Source organism: Phalacrocorax carbo, chromosome 3 (assembly GCF_963921805.1).
Source record: "Phalacrocorax carbo chromosome 3, bPhaCar2.1, whole genome shotgun sequence".
Classification (NCBI taxonomy): domain Eukaryota; kingdom Metazoa; phylum Chordata; class Aves; order Suliformes; family Phalacrocoracidae; genus Phalacrocorax; species Phalacrocorax carbo.
Genome location: NC_087515.1, coordinates 66028213 through 66053677, shown reverse-complemented (window position 1 = coordinate 66053677; position 25465 = coordinate 66028213). Strand labels below are relative to the sequence as shown.

The 25465-nt window shown below is 36.1% G+C and overlaps 1 protein-coding gene across 2 annotated transcripts in view; it reads right to left on the bottom strand.

The window, feature by feature from the left end:
* Positions 1-25465, bottom strand: part of AHI1 (Abelson helper integration site 1) — a 98993-nt gene that overhangs the window by 6345 nt on the left and 67183 nt on the right. Inside the window, exons 20-23 of one of the 2 annotated variants that reach the window (XM_064447225.1) lie at positions 18980-19038; positions 14360-14425; positions 11868-12030; positions 10341-10441 (exon numbers count right to left, since the gene is read on the bottom strand). In XM_064447225.1, coding sequence (XP_064303295.1) covers positions 10341-10441; positions 11868-12030; positions 14360-14425; positions 18980-19038 — 389 coding nt within the window. The remainder of the gene's footprint in view (positions 1-10340; positions 10442-11867; positions 12031-14359; positions 14426-18979; positions 19039-25465) is intronic. The other variant, XM_064447226.1, reaches the window with a different exon arrangement.

Genomic DNA, 25465 nt, shown 5'->3' with positions numbered 1-25465 from the left:
TTCAGGGAGTAAAGGAGAAAAATGGGCTTGAAACTAACTCAACCCTCAAAACTTGGCCCACATTTACGATTTTTTAAGACTGTTAGTTGAATTTTGGATTCATAGTCAGCCTAAAGCAAGACCTACTACACTGTTTCTGAGTTTCTCAAATATCCCTAGTGTCAAAAAGATCAACCCATGCAGTTCTGCCAAGCAGAGAGCTACTTATCTGCTTGTAAATAAGATGCTTAATGTTCTGCTATCAGCCTGAATTGCTCCCAGAAACAGACAGTTACTGACATTACTGTCTCTAGAACCCAGTTAAAAAAATGAACAGTATTAGGAAGAAAGTACCATTCAGGAGCTCTGGAGTGCCTAAGAACAGTACAGCACCAAAAAAAAGTAACCACAAAGTCAACAAGAGCTTTCTGGAAGCAACAGAGAAGAACAAGAAGAAAAAAGTTACAGTTCTTGACCTTCTAGTTTGCCAATTGTTCATTTTATTTTGTGTGACCTCACAGGGAAGGCGTACCATGGTTCCTCCATATTTAACTTAAACAGAGAGAAAATAGAAGGTTGCTTCACAGCAGTTCTTTTTATCACTTAATCATTAGTTTCAGTATTTTAAAGCGGAATGAAAATACTTTGTTTTCAGACACTAAACGTATCCATAAGAGATTTCAAAGCCCTAATAAATAAAACTTAACATTCCCCTGTCAAGTACTGTTGTCCAATTTTAATTTGGGGTAAAGTGAGAGACAGATGAAAATTGTCTTGGCACATACAAATACAGACCATACTGGAAGCAGAACCCATATCTCCCAAACCTCAGACTTAGGCCTTGAACAGTTTAATAATTGTCTTAAACTCTAAACGGAATTAATAAAAAAAATCTAGTTAATGTTAGTAGTTGAATGAAATTTGAACTTTTTTGTCTTGGTCCTGCTCCCTATTATTATTTTATTAGTTTAATATTATTTTTCTGCTGACTTAGAAGAAACAGGGTCAAGCTCCCATTGACTTATTGAATTCATACAAGCACACTGCCCACAACAACCATGTTCAAACATTAGTCACTAAATTAGTCTGCTGAAATAACACAGATTGCTGGATTAGTTCAGAGAAAAGTCAGCCTGTTACAATATAATAATGTACTGTTGGTGGAGCTAGAAAGAAAAAACCTACTTCACACACAAAATCCTTGTTAATACCGTAATAAACTTGAGACTAAGTCAATGGTAAAGTAAACACAGAAGAAGGAAATAGAATGTCACTGATATGAAAATACAAGGGAGTGCTGTAAAGGGAATGACTCTAAGTAATTAATACTTCCTTCAACATTTATAACCTTGCAGTTCCTTGCCATACACCATCATGAATTCACTTAGCTTGCAGTCAAAACAAAAACTTTTTCTGATGATCCTATGGAAATGATGTTGAACTAGGTTGTTTTACCCTCCTTTTTGAGTAAATGTAACAGAATCTCAACATTGTACTAATACTGTAACCAAATATGGACCCTTCCAAAGCACAGTTTGGCAGAATTCCTTTCAGTGCCACTACAGAAGACTGACTTCTCTTATAAAAAAACGACTAAGTTTTTTAATACTTACAGATACCAAAAGACAGAAAATGATCTTGTTTTACAGTTAGAAGATTCAAATATCCACTAAATTAAACTGCTTAAATGATGTTCTTATGATCTGTTTTAAAAAAACCTGCTCATCACACAGGCTTTCATCTATTCGAGCAAAGTGTTTCAGTATGGGTACCAAGGAAGTAAAGCACACAATTAGAGACTATCTTGGAATAGCTGTGTTCATCTGACGTGGCAACTAATGAGAATTCCTAGGGTCTGTAGGGACAGACTCCCAATTCTCCAGAGTACAGTTCAAGTATGATACCTTTCTTACCTACAAACTTTCAAGTACGTAATGAGGCAGGAAATAGATATTAGACCTTTTTGAAGCAGATCTCTCTGCCACCACCTTCTCTTCCACATACCTCTGTGTTGTCCCTCAGCCCACTCCTTGAACTACTTTTCCCATCCCAGTGATGTGAGCAAGCAGTAGCAGTACTGAAGGCACAAGTGGCCGTCAGCGGCAGATGAATGAAGGCAGTGCAGGAGCCAGTGCAACAAGGGGATGAAGCAGCAGGAGGAGCACAGTGAATGACTGAGTGGAGGCTGGGAAAACAGGCAGGAGGTATATGGCCAAGGAGGTAGTGGTAACACTTAGACACTGAGAATGCATCACGGACATGCTAGTGTAAGGAGCAAGCCACAGAATTCTAGAGTATGGAGGGGCTGAAGAGGCTGTTGATCTCTTCTTTCCTGTTTCTAAACCTCTTGACCTCTTGTTTTGCACAGGCAGATCTCACAGGAAACTCCAAACAGCTCTGCACTATTGTCACTGTGTCTATTAAGATTCAGCAAACCTAGCGTAGTAACAGATACAGCGTTAGCTATTAAATTCCTCTAGATTGCAGAGCTAAAATATCAATACCGAATTATTAGGGCTCTGTCTGCTTTAAAGAAAAAGATTGATGTGTCACATAATTCTTATGCTTGAACTTTTCTGTTCACAAGAACAAATACTGAACACAGCACAAAAAATGAGCTTTGTATAGTGCCACTAATGGTGTTCAATTTTGTTGCCATATTCAAATTCTCCATCCTTTGAAAGATATAGCCCACCAGAAGGAGAGGAGAACATCAGTTCATATCAGCTGTAGACGCTTCGATTTTCTGAAACTTCTTTTGCTTTGTTTACCACCATAAAAATAAAAATTGTAACAAAATATATACTTTCCTTTTTCAGAAGACTTGCTTGCTTGCTTTGCAGCTCATTTGGCCTCAGTTTTTTGATAATGTTGTCTCAATGTTGCCACATAAGAAGCAACGAAGGCAAACCAAAGGATAAATACACAAAAGCATTTCAGTTCCTGACCCCTGCTGTAGAATCCACAGCATTAAGTCAAGCACTAAACCATCCCTGTGCAACTTCTGGAAACAATCATACATATGAGAACACACTTCATAGCAAAACCTAAAGCAGAGGGCTTCTAAAAGAAATACCAGGGAGGAAGTCTCATCCCAAGCCTTCAACTTTGGCAGTGCTTTCCTCTAGGCTGTGCAGCGTTGCCTCTAAGACTGATGATGGTCTGCAGAGGTACTCCAATAGACTAAGAGGTAGATGGACAGAATGGAGTGGTGCAGGCAATCTACTTAGTTGATTCAAGCCATGAAAGTAAAGGCACTTGCTCTATAGCCTATTCTGCACAGGAGAACTCTCTCATAGGAGCTGTTTCTACAGAACTTGATCTAATTAAAGATTCAGTGGATCACAGACAGCAAGAACGAACATGTCTCTGTGTTTTTTCAGACTAGTCTTTAGGACATTAAATTCAATACTGAGTTCGTATTTTGTTTTCTATTACACAGTCCATGGATAAAAGATTTATAGCAATGTACTTAAGTCCCCAGAACCATGTTGATGCCTCCTGTCAAAACTGTTCTATCAAGTCAAGTTTGGGAGAAATGCTGTGATACCATACCGCACTCATCATTTCTTTCCTGCTGTCCTGCACTCCTCCACAAATTTCACCATTAAATGAACAACTGGCAGGGAGCTTTGCTAGTGGATTTACATACTTTTCTTTTGCCACGTCCTTCCTATTTAAAATGCAATTAACTTATAATTGCCTTTTTCCCCCTCTCTAGTGTTTTTAAATAACAACCCTATCTAAATCAGATTCTCCATATAGTAACCCTTACATCTACCAGTATTAACTTAGCTGTGAGTATCCAGCAGAACCATGGCTCTGTATACAACAGAGACATTGGTACGAATTTCCATCTTTCTCATAAAACGCAGCTAAACCACTGTAGTCTTTAGGACTAAGCCAACACTCACTAGCTTCTCCATCCATGAATGCTAGAGCCACAGGCAGAGAAGACTTTGCCTTGTCTAGTCGTTGAAACTGCAAAATCCTGGACCTGTTCAGGGCTTGGAGAGACCAGCAGGAAAGCTGGTGGGTGAAAACCGTAGTCATGGCTCAACACTGACAAATAGCGTATTTCAGAAATGAAATCAACTAAACAACTATTTGAGGGACAGCAAAAGAAAGAGGAGGAACAGTGGAGACAAGATACTTCAAACTGAAGCACTATGGTTTAGAACAGCTGTTTTCAGTCTTGAAGCCTTGCCCTCTGGGAATTTATCTGTGGTTACAGCTTTGCATTAGAATTTACATAAAAATAGTTCATTCCTCTTCGGAAAGAGGCTATGAGGGCCCGAGGAGAAACAATGGGGACAGAGAAGTTAGTTTGCTCCTGAGAACTACCTTAATAATATAAATATCCCTCAACAGTATTTTTAGTTCTGCTTGACCAGTTAAGGGGCTCAGCCTGATTCTTCCCATCTTTAAACAGACCAGTCACTTACAGCAAATGACTATGGATGTCACTTCATCTTTTCTTTTTCCCCCCAATAGATATTCATTTGCTTATAGACCAGATACCTTTTCTTTCAATGACTCAAATAATACTAGACCCAGGTGCAAACATTTTTTGAGACAGAACACATTAGGAACCACAGAGGTGGTCTTGGAGTTGAAAAAGAAAGAGCTACCAGCTTACAAATAAAGTAGCACCACACATGCTTAAGGGGTTAATTCAGCTTGAACAGTACAAACTGCATTTTAAAGGGAAAACAGAATATCTAAAAATAGGAAGCTACAAAACTGAAAAGGTGAAATACGTTAATATCGGGCAATGTTTAAGGGAAAATGGTCTATTCCTCGTGGATGGTAACATGGTAACATTTCCTTCAGAAGAAGGATTTCTTCAAGAACAAAGTAATTACTATTTAAAAAGTAGTATTTGCAAAGATGTCTCTATCCTATAACACCTATTCAACAGTTTATGTGGAAGACCACACAGCAGCTTTGCTGACTGATGCTAGAAAAGCATAGTTTCTTTAAGCCCAGATGTCAATGCCTTTAGAAAGAGATATCTGTAATCATATTAGGCATGAATGAAGCCCAGAATTTTAAACTTCACTATAATACACAATCTAATTCAATTGGGTATCACATTTTTGTGGGTCTCCAACCTCTCTGAACCTTTAAAAAGAACACACTTCATGAAATGTTGAAAGCCTTTAGCTCTATTCACTGCAAGAGTTCCACTGTATTAATTCTTTAATGTTTCCCTCATTAACACTACCACGTCTTTGGTCCCTCCTCTTCTTATAAGATAATCAATCCCTGAAGCGTTGCCCAGTAACCTGGAGAAAGGCACCATTAACAGAGAAAACAGAAACAGCACAAATTGTAAAATGAAAGTTTTTGATGAAACTGATAGAAAAATTTCTAGCTAGTATTTTTGGAAATATTTTTGAGCAAGTTTTCTGTGCTTTGAAATTTTTAAATCTAATACATTTTGAGCCCACAAACACACCCACATCGAAACAGCTCAAGCCCAGAGGAAAAGCATCAATTGCTTGGCAGGTTAGTTTCAGACACACTAGGCTAAATGTTCAGAAGGTCTGACAACCACCTACTGCAGGGTAAAAAGAGTGAGAACATGAATTATTTATGTGAACTGTGATAATCCCAAATTTTGCTTAAATATACATGGAATCAAGTTTTGATGATGTCTGGGTAAATAATCCAAACCGTGCAATAATAATATAGTTCTTGAAGGTAACCCTTTTCTTTTCACGCTTATGATCATTATTTTACACCTTAATATTTTTTCAAATAATATTTTCTTACACATTTAATAGACATATTAAATTACTGTTTTGTTTTTGTCTATTATTACTTCCCACTATTCTCACATAACGTAGAATCGAGTCATTAACATTCAGAATCCAACCAGATGCACTTTATATAGTGAATGGCAGGCCACCTTAAATTATAAAAATTATTCACAAGATTTTATAGACAGCAGAACATTTCTGGCCAAACCCCCCCCCAAAACCAAAAGACACTCTACTGACTTTGAGGTGTCTCTGATTTGCCAAAGTTTTGCAAAACCCAAATTCTGGTTTCTAATAGAACCCTATCTGAATTCCTGTCATTTCTGCCTTCAGCTTAAGGAACCTGAAAACAGCACATTTACTGGAGCAGCCAGATGACAAGTCTGTCTCTATCTCTTGGGATTCTTCATCAGTGCAGTGAGAACTTAACTCCATGAAATTTCTATTGGCAGTTTACATGTATGTTGTAATTAAAGATGATTATGACCTAATTTTGTGGCTCAGGAGTTAAGTAACTCATAAGGCAGGAAAACAAGGTTTGCATAAAATTATTATGCTATGAATGCAAAGCTGATGGTAGAAAGCATTTTGAAAGCAGGTTCTTTGAACTACAACTTTCTTCTATTATTTGCAAAGATTAATATTGGATCTTGAGTACTACACCCTCTTCCTAAGTTAATGATTCCATTTTATTCATTCATCATAAAATTCTGAAGATTAGCTACATATGCATTTATAATATCTGCAGTTGGAAACCTGTTTTTAATTAGACTATCTGGTACTCTCAGTAATTAAAACCATAGTATTATTCCACATTTTAAGTGCCCTATTTAGTCTCGTATGGTAGCAAAATCTATTAAGTAACTGCTATCATTTTCATAGTAACTGTACTTCTGCAGTCTTAACAGAGCTCAATATTTAAGTATTCCCTAAAAAAAAAAAAAACCAAACAGAAATAACAATAGGTACAGCAGACCTGTATATAACTAAGTATTTGGGAAAACATGTTTGTGGCCAAAACCCAAAACACAACCAAAAAATTCAGTTATATTTTCCTGCTTGTGGTAACAACTTAGGTGATAATTAATTATTCAATAAATATTTTTTGATTTTAAAAACTCCCACATGCTTAATTGTCTGTCAAATAAAAAATCATAGGGTATTACAAAATAATGATTTTTCATATTTCCTATGTAAAAGAAGTTGGCATTTGCTTTCATCAGCTCTAATGAAAAAAAAATGAAAGGAATAGGAAGAAAAGTTGCTGTGTCACTGCTGCAACACAGGAACTGCCATAACCGATCAGCCCCCTCAGTGGTCTTCCTAGCAGTTTTGTCTCAGAAGTATCTGGTATTGCCTAAAGCCAAAGTGCTGTAGAACTCTCCTTCATTATGACAATCAGCTGAATGATAATTTGTTTCTTCTACGCAGCACTCTGCAGCTTTTGTAAAACCATTACACTTCAGTGCATCTCAAGTCTTACAAAGAGATTTGACTCTGTCTGATTCAACTCACTACCTTCTTGGTGATTTATACAGTGCTTATGTAACCTGAAAATAAATTAAAAAAATTAGCCAGATTTGCATTTCCCAGTCATTTAGATGCTTTTGGAATCTCAGCCATTACCCTCAGCCTAAAATGTGTTATTAAAAAAAACATAATCCCTGAGTGCATAAGTTTAATAGTGTCTTATAGTAGTTAGGTTCACTAGGTTAACCAAGTGTGGCATAAACATAAATTTCCTTCTACCAATATTAGGTGTGTTCCATTCCAGCTTAATGTTCCCTGATCTCATTTAACAGCAGAGGGGAAAAAATAAGAAAGAAGAGTGCAACCAATTCACCTCTCTACATCATGTACTATTTTGTACACTCTCTTCGCTGCTCCTTCTTTGCTAGTTTAATCTTGTAAGTACATCCTCTTATACCATTTTTACAGGACTTGCAAAAATTTCATTACTTTTCTCTGGACTCTTTATGATTTTGTAGTGCCCTTGGATGCAGTGCAAGATAAAAAGCAACATATTTGCTTAGTTTTGGACTGTTACTGTACACTTTATTCATCACGTGTTTGAATATCTGTATGTACTACACAGACTACTACAGAATTCCAACTAATTTTTAAATATAAAATCAATTTAATTCAAAGTACCAGTAGAATTGAAGTAAAATATTTAGATGAAATAGTACTAAAACTGAGTGTTATTGAAAATGTGCCACTAGTAATACAAAAACTCTTGTTAGAAAAATATGTCAACCATAGACAATTGGGAAAATATAAGTAATCAAAACTGAACAAAAGTTACTTCTCACAAAGCTGAATAATAAATACTGGTTGTAAATGTTAGTAACGTTATTTAGTGAACATAAACATTTTATCCAGCAAATCAACTAGGTTCTTACTAGATTAAAACAGAGAAAAAAGATGTGGATAAAAATTGTCAAGTCTTTAATGACAATAAGTATCTCAGCACTTCTCCCTTTCCTAATCTGCGTATGAGCGAAACTGGGTGAGTATAGCAACATATTCCCTCTGGGACACCTTCTTTGCCTCCAGCAACGTAGAGAACAGATGAAAGAAATCTTCATTTAAGGGGGAATGGACACAAGTTGCTCTTGGGGAGATTCCGATTGGACACCAGAGGGAAGTTTTTCACAGTGAGGGCAGTCAACCATTGGAATAACCTCCCCAGGGAAGTGGTTGACTCGGCCACATTGGACACTTTCAAGAGTTGTCTGGACAGGGCGCTGGGCCATCTTGTTTAGACTCTGCTCTTTCTAGAAAGGTTGGACTAGATGATCACTGAGGTCCCTTCCAACCTGAGATTCTGTGATTCATGCTCTCCAGTAATGTTGTAATTTTTCCTATATTTGTTCCAGTCTGCCTTCACACAAGTATCTGGAAGTAATGCGCCCTTATCTTAAGACAATGGTTCGGCTATGAATTTCTCAGCTACAAAGAGGTAAAAGATACTTTGGATTCATTATTGCTGCTCGGTGTAGTGATTATTTCTGTTTTTAAAGTATAGTTAGAAACAAAACACTTAGTAACTCAATTTATAGCAGTTGGCTTCAAGAAGACAGCTGCCTTTGACAACACTGCCAAGTGAGTAATATGTACTCAATAATTTATTGAATGTTACCTATCTCTATTCACCTATTGAAAACTATAAAAACTATTAAAAGCCATAAAAAAAGGTTAATAGAAGTACCTTTGAGTGTTTTAACCTTGAACACTGCAATATATATTATGCAGCAAAGATTAGATAAATCATCTGAAAAAAGAAAAAAGTCCTAAGCAACACAGCATACATTTTGAGTCTTGCAAATCAGATGCAAAATATTAGATTCAGTTTTAGAAAAGTACATGGAAAAGTTAAATTGTTTGCAATAGATCTGAACAAAAGTAACTTTTAAAGTAGTTATGTTAGTACCATCTGACTAAATGGATAGCTGTGGAAAGCACACTTAAGGAGGATGCAAACTTTTTGGAATTAAAAAAAATCTTAAATTCTAAGTTATTGAATTAATTTCTATTACTTTTTTTCTTTTTTTTTTGCTTACAAAGTATCCCATGTTTTAAGACAATCATCAGTCTGACTTCACAGAAGGGGAACATAAGCTATGCAAAGTTTCTAGTCTCTGTCCAGAGAACCGAGAGTCATTTGGCCTGCTTTGCCCATAGCAGTATCTCTAGAAATCTGCAGAAAATAAAATAAAAATCAACCCCCTGGATTTTTTTTCCTTGACTAAAAACTGGCTCTTGTTTCTTTGTTCTTCTGTATGTACTGTATTCTGACTGCTAACTAAAATCACAGAAACAGGTATGTGTCTGCATACAATATAGTATGCGATATATAAACAACAACATAGTGGAGATATCAGATATAGTCAAAACAAAAGCCTTTCTTTCCTTTGCTCCTCCAAACTATGAAGTCTCTGTAGTCTACCCTCCTGAGCAACGTACAGAATGGGTGCAGTCATTCACATTAGAAAACCGTCAGCAGCTTTTAAACGGAAACATCCATTGACAAGTAAACACGTTTAGATGCAGCGTATCTCCTGGTCTGGTAATAATGCTTTATAATCACTTTGTACATATTTAATTAGGATATTATTACATGGACTGAAAAATTCTAGAGAGAAAAGCATCACAGCTTTCTCTTACACAACCTGATAGACAAGGAAATTTCATGGCAGAAAATCTGAAGAATCTGTGGATCCTGCACATGCCAAGAATGACAGTCAAGTGCTCAAAAGTATGTCGTGTTTTGACAAATCCATGTTGTTTCTTCAACTGTTATTTACATCAGGTAGCTGTGAGAGATACTTCTGTCAACCTTGGAGTCAATGGGAGATTTGCCACTCATTACAGTGGTGCCAGAGTAGGCAGAATATTTAACTGACACGCAATGAAACAGCTGGTTCCACAGGAGACAAACGTTAGACATCTGCTGAAAATCTACCTGCTTGCCTGAAATAAGGTCTACACAAAAGAAAGTTTTCCAAAAAGTATCAAAAGTTAATACAGTCCACCTGGCACACAGAAGACATACTCCACCACCATTTTCAGAATCCTTGCTTCTCAAATTATTACCTTATGTAGTGTTGGAGAACCTTCCTCTGCTTCTCTTGGTCCTTCAGGTAGGAGAGGAGCAGAATCTGGAACTAATCCTGAAGGTTGTTCTTCATATTCTTCTGAAAACAGGATCCATAATTCACCATTATGAGAGCCATGAAAGAATTATGAAAGTATCTACTTTATGTGAACAACCGTGACATAATCTAGCCAAAAAAGGGATGTGAACTGAAAGAGGTGAAAAATGTTTGAAGCCAAACATTGTATGAGAATTTATAAAAATTTGCCCATTAACTTTTATTTATAATAGTAAACTTAGATTTAAATGTAATTTTTATACAGGTCATTTATATAGGTAATTATATAAAAAACCAGTCAAACATTTACATAAGAACAAAGCAATGCGGCTGATACTTAATAAATGTATCATATGCATTTCTTTTGATTCAGTAATAAGATGGTCACTAACTGAAACAAATTATCTACCAGTGTTTTTTTGCACAGTTGGACAACTGCCTCTTTTTTTAAAAGCAACAGGCCATCACTGAAGACTCTTCCTACAGGCTGCTCTCTGGCTTATTTTGCAAGGAAGAAAGGAAGAGGAAAATTCACAGGATGTGCAAGGGGAGGACAAAGAGGAAGGGCAGTAGTTAAGCTAACTTTAACTACCATCACGAAGTTAGCACAGTGTTACGTCCAAGTATTTTTTAGGATAGAGGCATTAATACTAGACTTCACTTGAAAGACAGAGGGAGGAACTAGAAAATGGGGGAAAACATCTTGAGAAATGTTGGGTTAAAAGATTTCTAAACACCAGTATAACTGATAGTTTGATAGTTTAGGAGGACAAATGAATTTCTTGTAGCATGCAACCACACACTACATCCACAAGCTGAATACTAACAACTGTCAGGACACTGAGCATCTTTACATCAGTTGATTGAGTACGATGCTTCCTATATTATTTGTTCAGATTCATTTAGGTTTGTCTGTATTAGTTTAATCAAAACTGTTTTAATGACAAGGACCTGGTAGCAAGTTCAATGCTCAGATATGAGATGCAACCATTATTGTTCTTTTAAAACTTTATACTGAAATCCACTTATTTGGGAACTGAGCATTCTCCATTAGAGTAGGGGAAAATTCAAGAGATTTTACAAAAGTAGCTGGTTAGATCTCACAGAGATTGCCTACAAAAAGCCTAAGATGTCTCTGAAGTACTTTGATATGTCCTAAAACATTGTCAAGGTGGGGCACGAACCAGGTGGCTATATGTAAGAAGAGATGAGGTATCATTCCAGTTGACTGATAATTAAGCCAGTACTATATAAGTTTAACTAAGTGCCACTACCTTCCTAAGTCAGTTATGTCAAATTGCTGAGCGGTTAGCTAACTTTATACAATTTCTCCATTACAATAAGTCATCATTATGCCATCTGAATACTACATAAATTCAGATCTTCAGAACAATAAGCAGTACAGCATGGTAAAATCTTGGACCATCAGACCCACACCAGTATACCAGGAAGACAGCAGTAAACTTACTTTCACCAGCCACATAATTAGCTGGAAAATAGCCTTGCTGTCCATTTGCTAGGCTGCCAAACCACCAGTTATCATTATCTTTGTATAACACTTGGATAATGTCACTGCGATGGATGGTTAGCTCATCTGATCGATGCGCTGTGTAGTCATAAAGAGCCACTACCTAAAAGAGAGATAAGAGCACCACAGCTTTATCACAACCATGCCACAGAGAAAAAAGCGCAACATTCACTTCCTCTTGCAGAAAAGCAGCTGAAACCAAAGCTGCACTTTGGTAAAAGCTGAGGCTGTCTCAAGTTTTGCTAATGGGATCAGGGGTGGTGGGAAAGCAGCAGGAGAGGCAAGATAAAGGACTGTGGGATTGTAGAAATGGTTAAGAACATTCAATTCACTAAGATTAGCTTCAAAACAGCAGCTGTTAGTTTTATAAGCAATTTACTTGTGAAGCAAAAGGGAAAAAAAACCCCACTTCATACATTTACTTTCTCAGAATTGTTATACCACCTTCAGATCCCATTCTGTGTGTGCTTATGGAAGCATGTGTGTTCGAATAAATACTTCAACAGTATGACAGTTTTACCGAAGGAAAAATTTAGAACAAAAATGTCAGTGCAAAGTTTTGCTTTGATCACTCCACTTTTTCTTTTTTGTTTAGAAATAAGGATTTGCATGTACAATTTTATAAATATCTGCCAAAAATTCATTTATATTCCATTTCACATAATAAATCCATTTGCCAGTGAAATACAGTGCATCTATACTTCTCTGGAAAAAAGTGCTAACAGTGGCAAGCACCATGCATACTACACAGAATGTATCACCAGAAGCCTGCTTTCTACCCTGAATATAAAAATATCGAGTATAATTTCTTATTTCCTATGCCCTATGAACAAAAATCTGTCGTCACGAATTCAGAGCAGAAAAGACTAAAAACAAGTGAACTGAAAGAATAAGGGAATTGCTCACTTCCTTCATTGTAAGTGAAGAACAAAATTATGATCTGTTCTAAACAAAGAACACTGCTTCCCTATGTATAATCTTCACCTCAGGTCCCTCTACAAAATTGTAAGTAAAGAGGTCAGAAACAGAGATCATGAGGAGGGATAGGAGGGTATAGGAGATTGAAGGAGACAGCAAAGTTACTATGAATATAGGGATTTGGAGAAAACACTTCCTTTTTTTATTACTCATGCATGCATTTAAAACCTAAGACTGCTGAACTGCACAGTGCTTTTTTATATTTGTATTTCTATTTTGAGTAAAATAACTTATGAGTTATGTGTTTAAAAATATAGCCAAGGTCACTTGTATTTTTATATGTCCATGCCATCAACTAAACAGATTAAATCAGTTATGAATGGGAAAAGATAGACATGATTCTACCATTGCAAATTCTATGTAGTGATTTATGAGCTGGTCAGCATCAAAGAATTAGTATCAGCATAGTTCTCAGTAGACAGGAAATTTATCTAAATGTGCATTCAGTAATCCTGAAGGTACTGAAGTTAAAATGAAGCTAAAAAATGAAATATTAACCTTTATAACAACTCTCCTCCCTGCATTAGGAAAGCTAATATGTTAATTACAGGTGATGTTGACAATATAGAAATATGAACTTTAGCGTAGAACCAAACTAAAACACACTGAAGAGCACCATAAACAGTGCAGAAGTTGAAGCGTGCACGATCATGTCCAGTAAGGGGTGCTCTAACAGTGCCCACTTCAGTTAAGTGGCAATGGCTTCCTTAGTGATAGCACTATGAAAATCATAAGGTCACTTAAGGGTAAAAAAAAAAAATAAAAATAAAGGAATGTAACACTAATTTCTTGTCAGCATGAAAAACAATGAAAGGCAGAGCAACAAATACTTCTTATTGCAGTGACTTTTGTAAGACAGTTCCAGTGTAAATGTTTTGGTTTTTGGAAAAAATCACAAAAATTCAGTAACGTGGAAACACTGCCAACAAACAGTTCAAACCAATCAAGCAAGTCCCACTGTTTGGCTCCCAGAAACAAAAAAATTAAAATACCAATGTGGCCTGTAATACAACTGGTTGAGCAAGCCTGACAATTTAAGACAAATGTGGAAATTGCCATTATATTCTCTGGAGACATATGATGAGAAAATGAGCATAAGGAGATACAGGAAGTGCACCTCAGGACCAAAGAAGAATGTAAACCACTCACAGTTATGCCCAAAGCAATGGAATTTCTTCTAGTGTAACATTCAGATGTGTTAAATTCTGTCTGGGTCCAAGTTCAAGCAAAAAAAAAAATCCACATTCATCAAAATTTTACAAAATTATTTTTTAAGAGTGATATAAAAACAGCAGTAATGTGGTTATGGTGGTTAACACATTTCTAAGAATTACAAAATATAGGGTAGCAAGAAAAAATTCCTTGGGATCATGCTAAAAAAAAAGAACGTGCCCTCAAAAGCACAGATACAGTGTAACAGGTATACAAGATACTGCAAAATACAGAACACTTACTGTCTCTTGCCTGAGTGGACAATTGCTCCCTCCTCTCACCCCTAGTGCAGTCAGGCAGTCATCGTTCTAGAAGAAGAAATTATTTTAAAACTTTAATATGAAGTATTTTGATAAACCAGTAAGAATTATCTGTAATAAAACACTTTTTAAAAAAGCAAAAGCAGAAGTGATGTTAAGCAACACTGAGTAATATTGCCTATGTAGATATTTAGAAAAAGATAATAAGTTTTTCAAGTACGTACACTACACTAAAGACAACATGGTGGAAAACAGAGGATAAACGTCTATGCCATCTAAGCTTGTTTACATTGCAAACACCACAGTAGATTTTTAAGAAGTTGTTGCAGTGAACTTTATCTCTGACCCGGTATGCAACTTTCATATAATGGAGAATTTCAGGCTGCTCTTAATAACCAATACTTTCCATTAAATTCTAGTTGTTTTATCTTTACCACTTATTCTTCAGACTTCCAGTGAAGTCAAAGGAATAGCAGGTAATTAATGAAAAAATTACGATGTGCCTGTACCTACAAAATCTTATTTCTGTCAAATAATAGAATTCTCCAGCTGAAAGAAGATTTAAAGCAGAAAAAATTATGAAAGTTAGCAGAGGAACAACATATTAGAACAAAGGAAGAGATGGAAGTCCTTTGCTGGTGTTACTTCATTTTTTTCAATAGCCTGTTTGCACAGAAGGGAAACCAGTTTCCCCTAGATTTTGCGTGTGTCAAAGGATACAAACTACAATGCAGAATAGAAATATTACACAGCAATTAAAATAGAAGAATCAGGTGGAAGCTTTGTGAAGCAAACATTTCCACCCATAACAGATTGTACCACATTGCAAAAAACATTTAAATCTGAGAACGTCTATCCAAAATACTTCACCTTTTTTGTATTTTACAGCCCCTCCTTTAACTGCCTTTTGCATGAACCTTCCCTTCTCCTGCTTTTTTAGAACATATATTTAAAACATGTTACTCATTTTAGTTTCTGGTTGTTGGGTTTTTGTTTTTAAATTTATTTTTTATTAGAGTGATCCAAGGGACATCATTACTGCAATCCTCAGAAGATTAAATGGCATTCTCTAAAAGAGAGATTCTTGCCCTCAGTGTTTTCCCTAACATAGCTAGGCTTGTCCCATATGGGAAAGAAATCACTGACTATCCTGAACACGGAGATTCCATCCAGTCTCCAGGTTGTTTCAGTACTGCCACAGTAGTTAGACACATACAGAGTACATAGAGATGAACACAGTATAAATGTGAACAGTTGCACTCCGTTCTTACCATCTACCGGAACATCTAATCCTGCCACCTAAAGAGTTCTGAATAATTATGTACATTCAGAACACGGGGGGGCGGGGGGGGGGGCGGGGAGGGGAATCTAACTGCTTGATTTGCTAAACAAATTTTTAACAAAGGCTGGTGGAGATGCAGTTCAGAGTACATGGCTTGTTCAGTGGTCTGCTGGTAGTTAGCACTGCCTTACAGGTTTCAGCTAATTCTCATTTTCCATTCTCAGGGTTAAGAGAACTGTGCAGTCAATGTGCTTAGCCTGTGGGATGGGAGTGCCTCCTGTTGCTCAAAAATGATTCATCAGAATTATTAGCAGTATTATTTAAGTATCTAGTTCAGGTACTCATATTGCCCCATTATTGTGTCTCAATCTGTCTCTCTCTCTTTTTAATAAAGTATTTATGCGCTCTCAAACACTCAGTGTAAGAAGAGCTTGAAGAGAGCGAGCTGTTTGGAAATAACAAGCTAAAATCCATGAGTCATCCTGAGACTATGTTGAATGTTCTCAGACACTGTGTTAAACTTTTAAGGCAACAACAATCCAATGAGTTTCCTCTTAAAGAGATACTCTCAGTATGTCATAGGCTGCACACATCCTACCTCCAGCAGGAGAGGGGAATTGCCACAGCTGCCTACCACAAACGTAGCTACTGTAAGGCAGCAGAGCTGCCTCTGGCGTGCTGTGCCATTTCTCAAGTAGCACCAGCTACCAGTTACACGGCAAGTAACAGCCAGCAAAAATTACTGGCCCTTCAGTTCAGAAACATAATTTTTTATGTTGTGTCACAAGATTAGGCCACATTTTCAGGATTCCAAAAAGGTGACAGACATACTCAAGTGTATGAATACATCGTTCTTAACACAATATTAACACCTCCTTTTTTACTGCAAGATGGAAACTAGTTAATCCCTTTCTTTGCATTGGAACAGACGTGAGACCATAGTTACATTCTGAGGAGTTGGTCTTTTTGGGAGGCAGACCATCTGTGAGAAACAGGAACAAAATGCTTGCTGAAAAAGTCTGCTGTGTCACACTGATTTTGGTTAGTCAAAGCTGTTAGGAGCTTTCAGCATAAGGAACATCCTCAGAAGAAGATACATAGATCCAGCAGCTGATGCAGAGTTCTAGACCATGGAATATCACGCTGGTTATCCACGACCAACCCACTTAGCTAGCCTTGACATTTGTAACACAAAAAGAAACAAAAAGTGTTTTAAGACACTAATACAAAAGAGAGCACTTCAGGTAAGAATAAACTAATCAATTAAGTTGCTGTATCAGGTGTCACCGATTCCGGATAATAGCACTAATTAAAATGTTTATTTTTAACTTCTTTTTAACTGGGCAGGTTCAGCAATTTTGGCAGCAGAGGTTTTGATTTTATTCATGCAGATGTATAGCGGCCAACAGGATTTGCGCATTAGATATCATTCATTCCTGCAGGAGAAGCAGCACTGAGTAAGCACAAGTGATATGTTATTACTGCCTTTTCTGTAAAAATTTCTGCATTTAATTTCTCCTGAACAAATATATTTCAAATACCACAATATCAAGTTTAAAGAAAAAAAAATATGGAGAAATGTGAAGTCTACCAATGGTTTCATTTGCTTCTTCCTTCTACGTCAACACATTCTTCATTGTAACAGAATAAACATACAGATCAAGTCTCACCTCTAATTAGTCATTAACTCTTAATATCGACACTTGGAAAAAAAGCGTTTCTAAGACTAATCTTAGGCAGACACTGCACATACCAGGGTGAACTCCAATGTGTGTGCAAGGCCCAAGCCACCCTTCCCTCCCTTTCCTGTTAGAGTGAAAGACTCAGTGACATGAAGAAGGACAAACACCTATTTCTTGGATGCTGCACAGTGCCACTACTTCTTTCCACTCCACCTCCCCTACACCTGTTATCTGCCAGAATGGAAGAGAAACTGGGAGTGTTACTTGTGCAAACAGTCCAGTAAAGACAAAGGGAATGAGTGTTAAAGCTTCTCTTGTCTGTTCAGTATATCTATGCCTCAGTGTGTAATAGCCTAATTCTCAGACTGTTACCTGTTGGGTTTTTTTGTTGTTGGTCGTGATGGTTTTGGTTTATGGGTTTTTTTGGTTTGGGGTTTTTTTTATTTTTGGTAAAGGAGACAAAATAAAAAAAGAACTTACAGTGCTCAAAAACCCCATGACTGGCTTAAAAGTGAGATAATATTTAAAACACACAAAAAATTTACAGAATCAGTCGCAGCTTTTACAGTTGCTCCATTGTTTTAATTCTTCCTCATGAACCTGAGGGTTAGAAATTTACTTAATCCTCTCCTTTCCTAAGAATGTAATGCAATCTCTTTATGCCAGTAATTGAAGTTTAAAATGAAACGTTAAATAAGCTGGGAAATAGCATAAAATAATTGAATATTGTTAACACTGTTGTATTTCTGTTCTTGTTCTCTGGTCCAATTAGTTGTCAACACACTCCTAGCTTGGGACACCTAACTGTACAAATTTAGTCTACAGGATACAGAAGTACAAGGATAGTATTAACAGCTAAATTAAAATTATTCTAAAACTATTAATTGCTAAGAATAATGTAGTCTTCTTCGGTCTTAATTAATCTGTCTGTAGACACTATAAAGTTACTTCCTTAGGCTTCAGATGACTACAATCCTTATTTGATTACAGCCCTTCAATATTTAATGAGCATGGGAATCTACAATCTGCCTAGAGGAAAAAAAAACAAAACTGTGCCAGGCTGCACTTTATTGAAACCTGCAATGTACAAACAGAAAACAGAAATGCAAACACAGCTGCTGCAGTAAAGCCTACAGGGATTAAAAAAAAAAAAAAGAAAGAAAAGAAAAAAGGGGAAAAAAGATCAATTCAGAAGCATGTGAAATATTCCAGCTCCTGAAATTATTCAAAACCTCTTCAACTATTTCATTGTTTGTAAATATGCTACTTTCGTGATATAAATTACTCAGTTTACCTGCACTGATAATATATATATATATAACTGCATTTGTAACAGAAAAAGTAACAGAGATATTCAAAACCTTAATTTAACCCTCTCAGAAAAAAATATTTTAAATTAGCTGCTATTTATTATTTTCCAAAACAGTTGATCCTGTAAAAATTTATAGAGCTTGCTGTGATGGAGAACATTAAAATACTGATTGAACAATCCATACTATATTTTCTTGAAGATACATCTTTTGTGAATAAAGACAGGATTAAAAAAAAAAAAACTCTCTACAATGAGAACTTGTGAATAATGACATTTTATAGTTAAACATCAATTAAAAAAAAAAATGCAAAGATAGAATTCCTTACCGTCTGTAGTGTACCCAATAGTGTTCGGCTAAGAGGATTTCCTACTGGGCTGAAACACCCTGTGAAAAGAAAAGGCTGTGAATTTTCTCCTTGTTATCCTTTTCCATCGAATAAACCATTTTATTTTAAAATCATTATGTTAGCAGGATATGTTTGACAAAATTCTAATGAAAAGCAGTAGCATCTTTTAGTCACAACTATGCATCCTTCAGTCAGGAACAGTTGGAGGGTTTATTTAACTAACAAACCTGACACAAGGTTAACTAATCCAATATTTCCATTCAAATGATTTGGAGAAACAGCTCAGGCTATGTCCACATGCCACCTCATACTCAAAGCTGACACTATTATCTAGGCTGTATTGCTTTTCTCTTCATTGAATTTCTGAGTAATGCATACAAAGTTATCCAACAGAAATGATCACAAAAACTCTCAAAGGAATTACTTCCTTATTTTATCTGAAAGAATAACTATGCCTATTCAGTAGCTCCCTTTGATCATCTGAGTTCCTATCACAACACATCTTGCTGTTTATTTTATTCACTCTCTACACAGTGCATTTGAACAAGTACTTGTAAATTCTTTTCTTTTCAAACTATTATGTCAACTACTAAGCTCCGGAAAATCCTTTCATCATCTATGGATTTATCTTTTTGTTATTGGTCTCCTCAGCTTTATACTTAAGAAAACATCTTAAAAAGAAAAGATACAAAAATCTGAAAGTTGTTGAACATAACAGTGAAAAATGCCACTGCTTCATTGGAGAACGGTTTCTCAAGTACGGAGATACCAGACAACGCAGAGTTAAGCTCACTGGATTTTCTCTGCAAGACACTAGATTTGAAACAAGTTTTGTTTTCAAAGACGCATAAGTTCTGAAAACTCATTTTCATTTGCCACTCTAAAAGCCTCTCTTGAGGAGTCCAGTATCTGAATAAAGAGGACTTTTCAGATTCAGATTCCCATGTACTGGCACAGCTCCACAAGGAAGCTTGCACAACTCCACCTACAGTATACTTTCTAAAGCTTAGTGGTTTAGACTTTCAGAGGAGATTTACTCATAAATATGTAATCATTAAGATATTTAGATATTTGTAAATATAAAAAACCCTGCAAGCTCAATCATAGTTAAACCATGCTCCTACAGATCTGTATGTGAGTAATTTTGTACTTGTGAGAAATCCTAAATAAGTGCAATAAATGATTTTTCAATTTTGTGTATGATTTAGAAATTCTGTGATCTTAATAATTTAAAAAAGCTTGCATAAATTCTGAAATGTTTCATTTTGAAAGGCTTCTTAGATTTTTATTACTTTCTTCCATCCATTTTCAGAAGAGGAAAGAGACGAGAATAGAAACTGTCTTCTGAATTTAACCCATACTGAAAGACCTACCTTCACAGGTAGACCTGAAGATTACCTTTTTTTTAAAAATAAGCTATTTGCTATAACATTTGTTCAGCATCAGCACCAAAAGTCACTGGGGATATTATTCCTATTAATATTGTTATCTACATAGTCATACAGTTACAAAATGAGCCGCTACAGATATGACACTACACATGGATATACTATTGCATACAGATGTCATATCAACCCTTTGAATTAAAATAAAAAACCAAAACAAAACCAACAAACTCGAGATCAATAAATTGCATGATAATTTTTTTTCTTTAGACAGCTAACTATTCTGCTACAGGATTTTAAATTTGAGCATTGCAGAGTATGCCAGTTCACACAAACCCATTCTAAGATAAAAGCTGTAAAAAATACATAATGAAAACAATTGCTTGTTTGGAAAAAAATCTTCAAACTTTAATTAAAATAAAACAAATTGTATTTTTATCAGTAATATCATTGACTTTCTTGTTCTCCTAAGGAAAAGATGTACTACCTCCAAGTACTTCTGGACTGTATGGTTATGTATGTGGGTATTCCTGTGCAGTCTCTGTATTTAGCTGCTTGTCAGGTGCCAACTTTATGGTTAGACCGATATCCCCAATTAAGCCTGAATAAAGGGCAATGCAGACCTGTTCTGCTGCAAGCATAGGAAAGACAGATGTGTAACTCAAAGATACAGGGAGCGCAGTACTGAACTCTAGCAGCTGGCACTGGTTTTGATTTAGCTTTTTCTGTGACTAAAGCCTTCCTTTGAAACAAGCAGGAAATTTGTATTATTTTGCTTGAGGTGTAACACTAAACAGACCACAGTACACTTGGTTCCAAATACTGTACACGCCACAGAGCCAATGCTATTTGTTCATACTGATCATGCCTGTTGGTTACCCCAAACCAGTCTTTAGTGTCATCCATTACTTGTTTTCAGTTATCAAGCATTCCTTTAGTAGCTCCTACATTCAGAACAGTCATGCTAGAAAAGAAACCTCTTCAAATATTCCTCATTCACAAAACAAGGTCCATTCAGCAAGCAAGGGAATATCCATCCCTTCTTTCTCAAACGATGCAGTAGATTTTTAAAGCAATTTTACACAGCTATTGGCTTGACGTGGTTCCATGCTTGATGAAGCATGTAAATGACACTGAGCAGGTGTGACTAACAGCCTCAGCAGTGCTTGCTTTGGTTATCTCTGATCCAGGCTGTGCAAACTTTTCAGCTACTACAGTGAGGAATTGAAATTGAGGTCAGGATTGCAGAAGGACATTTCCACTTCATGCAAAAATGAAGTTTCCAGGACACTGCTGGTGTCATGTACCTGTTGGGACTCTCACAGCCTGAGCTTATATAAAGGTGGTAAATTAATCACTTGTAAGGTAAAACCTGAAGGAAAAAAAACCAAAAAACGCCAAAAAAACCCCAACAAAAACCCAAACCAACCCAACACCCTGTTTACCTAGACTATCTTATCTTAATGATGCTTCAGGATCAGTAATGGAGGAGCACTGTTATTGATTTAGAGGGTTTACTTGAACTCTCCAACAATCTTCCTTCTTAACAGCATTTGGTGTCTTCACCTTCAAAACCCTGTATGTCTTGAGAAGCTAATTTTCCCTATGAAAGTATTAACATTTGAATTACTGTATTTCCTATTACTCTGCATTGATCCTTCAGTATTCTCTTTATATGGAATTTTACATGAGAAGAATAAATAGCTTCTAGAAGAACCTACAGCTAATGTCTAAATGCGATGTCAGATTTCTAAAAATGATAGCTGCTATTGGTTTTTCTCAAATGACCAGAATTTTCACATTGAGACAATATAACAGCAGGACAGCTCTTCTTTATGGTCCACATAATCCTCTTGCTATGAATTCTTTGTCAGTCCAAGCATGTGCTGATTTAGGTAAATGCCTGCCAAAGAACTGGTATCTTTTGAGAAATAATGTAGGTGCCTGCCTTGAGAGGGAGTCTGAAACTGTATTAGTTTCCTGTACAATTCGAACAGTGAACTGAAAGTCTATGCTTAGTTCCCCTGAGTCACTTCTGGCATTATATTCTCTGCCAGTATAACTGCAACTGAAGAGAAGACAACAGAAACCAAGTAGTTGTCCTGTCCAAAACATGCCTGCACTACCAAGTTCCCAGTTCCACTGAACGCTTTCACTGCAAAACTACCCTCTGCTCTAGATAAGCATATTAATATGAACTGATCAAATTTTAAATAGTTGGGCTGAAATACACAGGAAGTAGATGAGTTCACTTCCAAACAGATTAGACTTATACAGAAATGTATATGATAACAGCAACAATGCCCCAAAATAGCACTTGTAATAATTAAGAACATTTCCTAATAAATAACAGCATCTTTGCTATTATATTTGTTTTAAATTAATAGCAAAAGAGCCAGAACAGGGGAAAAAAGTCCTTCTAGGGAATCACATAATTCCACTGTTATCCTACTGGAGTGTCTGCAATCACCTAATATTAAACGTCTACGTGAAAAATTCCTTTTTTAACAGAGTCTGAGACAACATTCATTAAAGAATTTATGTTTTAATTACATTTTCAAAAGAAGGCTTTTTCTCCCTTCGTGAAATGTTCTTGATAAATTAATTCTGTTGATTAATAAAGGTATTTGTGCATCATAAATCTCCAAGGACTCCAACCTCATGGAATGTACAGTTAATTAAATCATGCAAAAGTTTATCCTGGAAAATCCTCAGAAAATCACAGAACACCAACAAATAAATAAGAAAACTGAAAAAAACTTAATTTTCAGACATTTCTGTGATAAACCCCTCTAGAATATACAGAGAGAAAAAAAACCTTACCTATTCCACTTCCACATTGTTCTATTTTTAATTGAGTTCGACTTCAAGTTTATACTAATTATTAATGTTTTGAAAACCCACAAACAAATCCTGAAACACACGAAAATGAACTATGCCTCTAGGAAATGGTATTTCTTGCTGCAGACAGTCTTATAATTTATATTGTGGCCTCTTGCAACATGGCATAGTTAAAAAACACCCAAATAAACAAACATTGGAAAAAAGTCAACTCAGATAGGAGATTAATATGCGTATTTCAGCTCAGTCCTTTTCCTACTCATCTTCTGTGGCTTTAAAGTTGTTCCCAGTAAACAGAATTATGTTTTCAGCACAGTCACCTATGCAAAAAGTTATGACCTTTGTGACCAAAAGATCTTTTAGTATGAGGTATAATCTCTACCTTAGGCTTCAAAGGAAAGTTTTGTGTTTTTTGTTTTTTAAAATAAAAGCTTTCAGAGCAGTATTATTCAGTTCTTTCCGTAATTTTATTTGCAAGCTAGTTATAATATAAGAGAAAGATTTTAGATCATTTTGTAATGATCTAAATATATATTAATCTTCCCTCAAAGGCTTTATGCTCACAACAATTATGCTTTAATAGATCAAACAGAATTCATTAAAAAAGATTGTTTATATATTGGATAAGAACCTGTTTTCATTTAGGATCACAAATACTTTCAAAACCCACCTCAAACATTTTCAGATGCAGTTCAAATAAAATTAAAGGAATGGATGCACTCACTTAACACATGCGTGCCTTTTTGTTTTACCAGTAAAACAGATGTTTTACTAATATCCAATGCTACCGGTGAAAACTCACTTCAAATTCTGCTCTACATAACTTAGGCACCTATGACTTTGAACATATTCCAAATTGAACAGGAGAATGGATAGGACCAAAGTGTATTGAAAACTGTTTCGATTAAGTTTAATCCGTATCATAGCTTTTAAAACTACTTTGGAACACATTTGGCTGAAGGCAGAGCAAGAAAACTACATTCAAAAGCAGTTCAGAGTGAGACAAGGAACAGAGTATTTTTAGCATTCTTTCTAAAATAGTGTTCTCTCTGTAACTAATACAATGCCAAAGGAAATGGTTAATTCTCTTGAGAGCCTGTGTCTTGCAAGCTACTTAAAAATGCGTAGTCTCAAAATAGATAGTTCTCACATGCTATGTTTAAGTGTGTAGATATAAAGTGCTGTGATGGCATCACTACTGAATGCAAAGGACTTCTACAAACACCCATAAGATTCTTGCAATGCAGTCTGCACTGACAGAAGTCTACCCAATGTCAGGTGAGCCTATGCTGTTACTAGCCCTCTCCTTGTCTTTTCCCCAATTTTTTCTTCTATTAGAGCATCTGGAAAAGGCTGAACTATCTCCTCAGTGTTGTTTTCATTTTCTAAGTAGGGTTCCAATTTGTTAACCTAAATCTATCCACTTAATACCAAAACACAAAATCTATAGGACACACAAAATCCCTCTGTTTACTGTCTTACTTTCTGTAAGTTATACAGAGAAACTTCTGTTAATTTATTTTACCAGTTGGATTGAGAGCTGTTTTCATGCTACATACACTTTAAAAAAAATGAGAGAGAGAGAGAGAGAGAGAGAGAGAGAGAGAGAGAGAGAGAGAGAGAGAGAGAGAAGCCTTAGCTCTACTGCTGCCAGATGTCACTCCTCCAGTTAGTGGAAAGATTGATGTAGGTGGCAACGACAAAAGAAAACAGATCTCACACACACACACGCCCCATTAAGCCAAAACAGAGCTGTGCTGATAGGTGGAACAGCATAACTTCTTTTGTTTCCCTTCCCCATCCCCATTAAATACAACAACAACAAAAACAATAAAATAAATTGGGGAACTTCTGTCAATAGATCATGCTGTGGTTGCCATACAAAATACTATACTACACAGAAAAGTCTGCATGGAAGGATAAGCTTTCAATAAAAGTATGCAACATTTACTTTTTTAACCAATTGCTTACTAAATGCTGGTATTAAAAGCAGTTATCTAGAAAAGTAACTCTATGGATCACACAATTCACTACCATGCAGTTCCATACATATTGCTGCAGCTTCTTTCACACCCAGCATGTGGTTTTCTAGTAGGTGCCCCACATCAGGTATTAGAGGAACTCTGGCTTCTCAAACCATGAGTCAGTCACAGTTTTCCTAAACTGAGAAAGACAGCTGGTCTAGTTGCTTAAACACAGTAACTTTCTTATCCAAGGACTGGTACAGTTATTTCTAGCT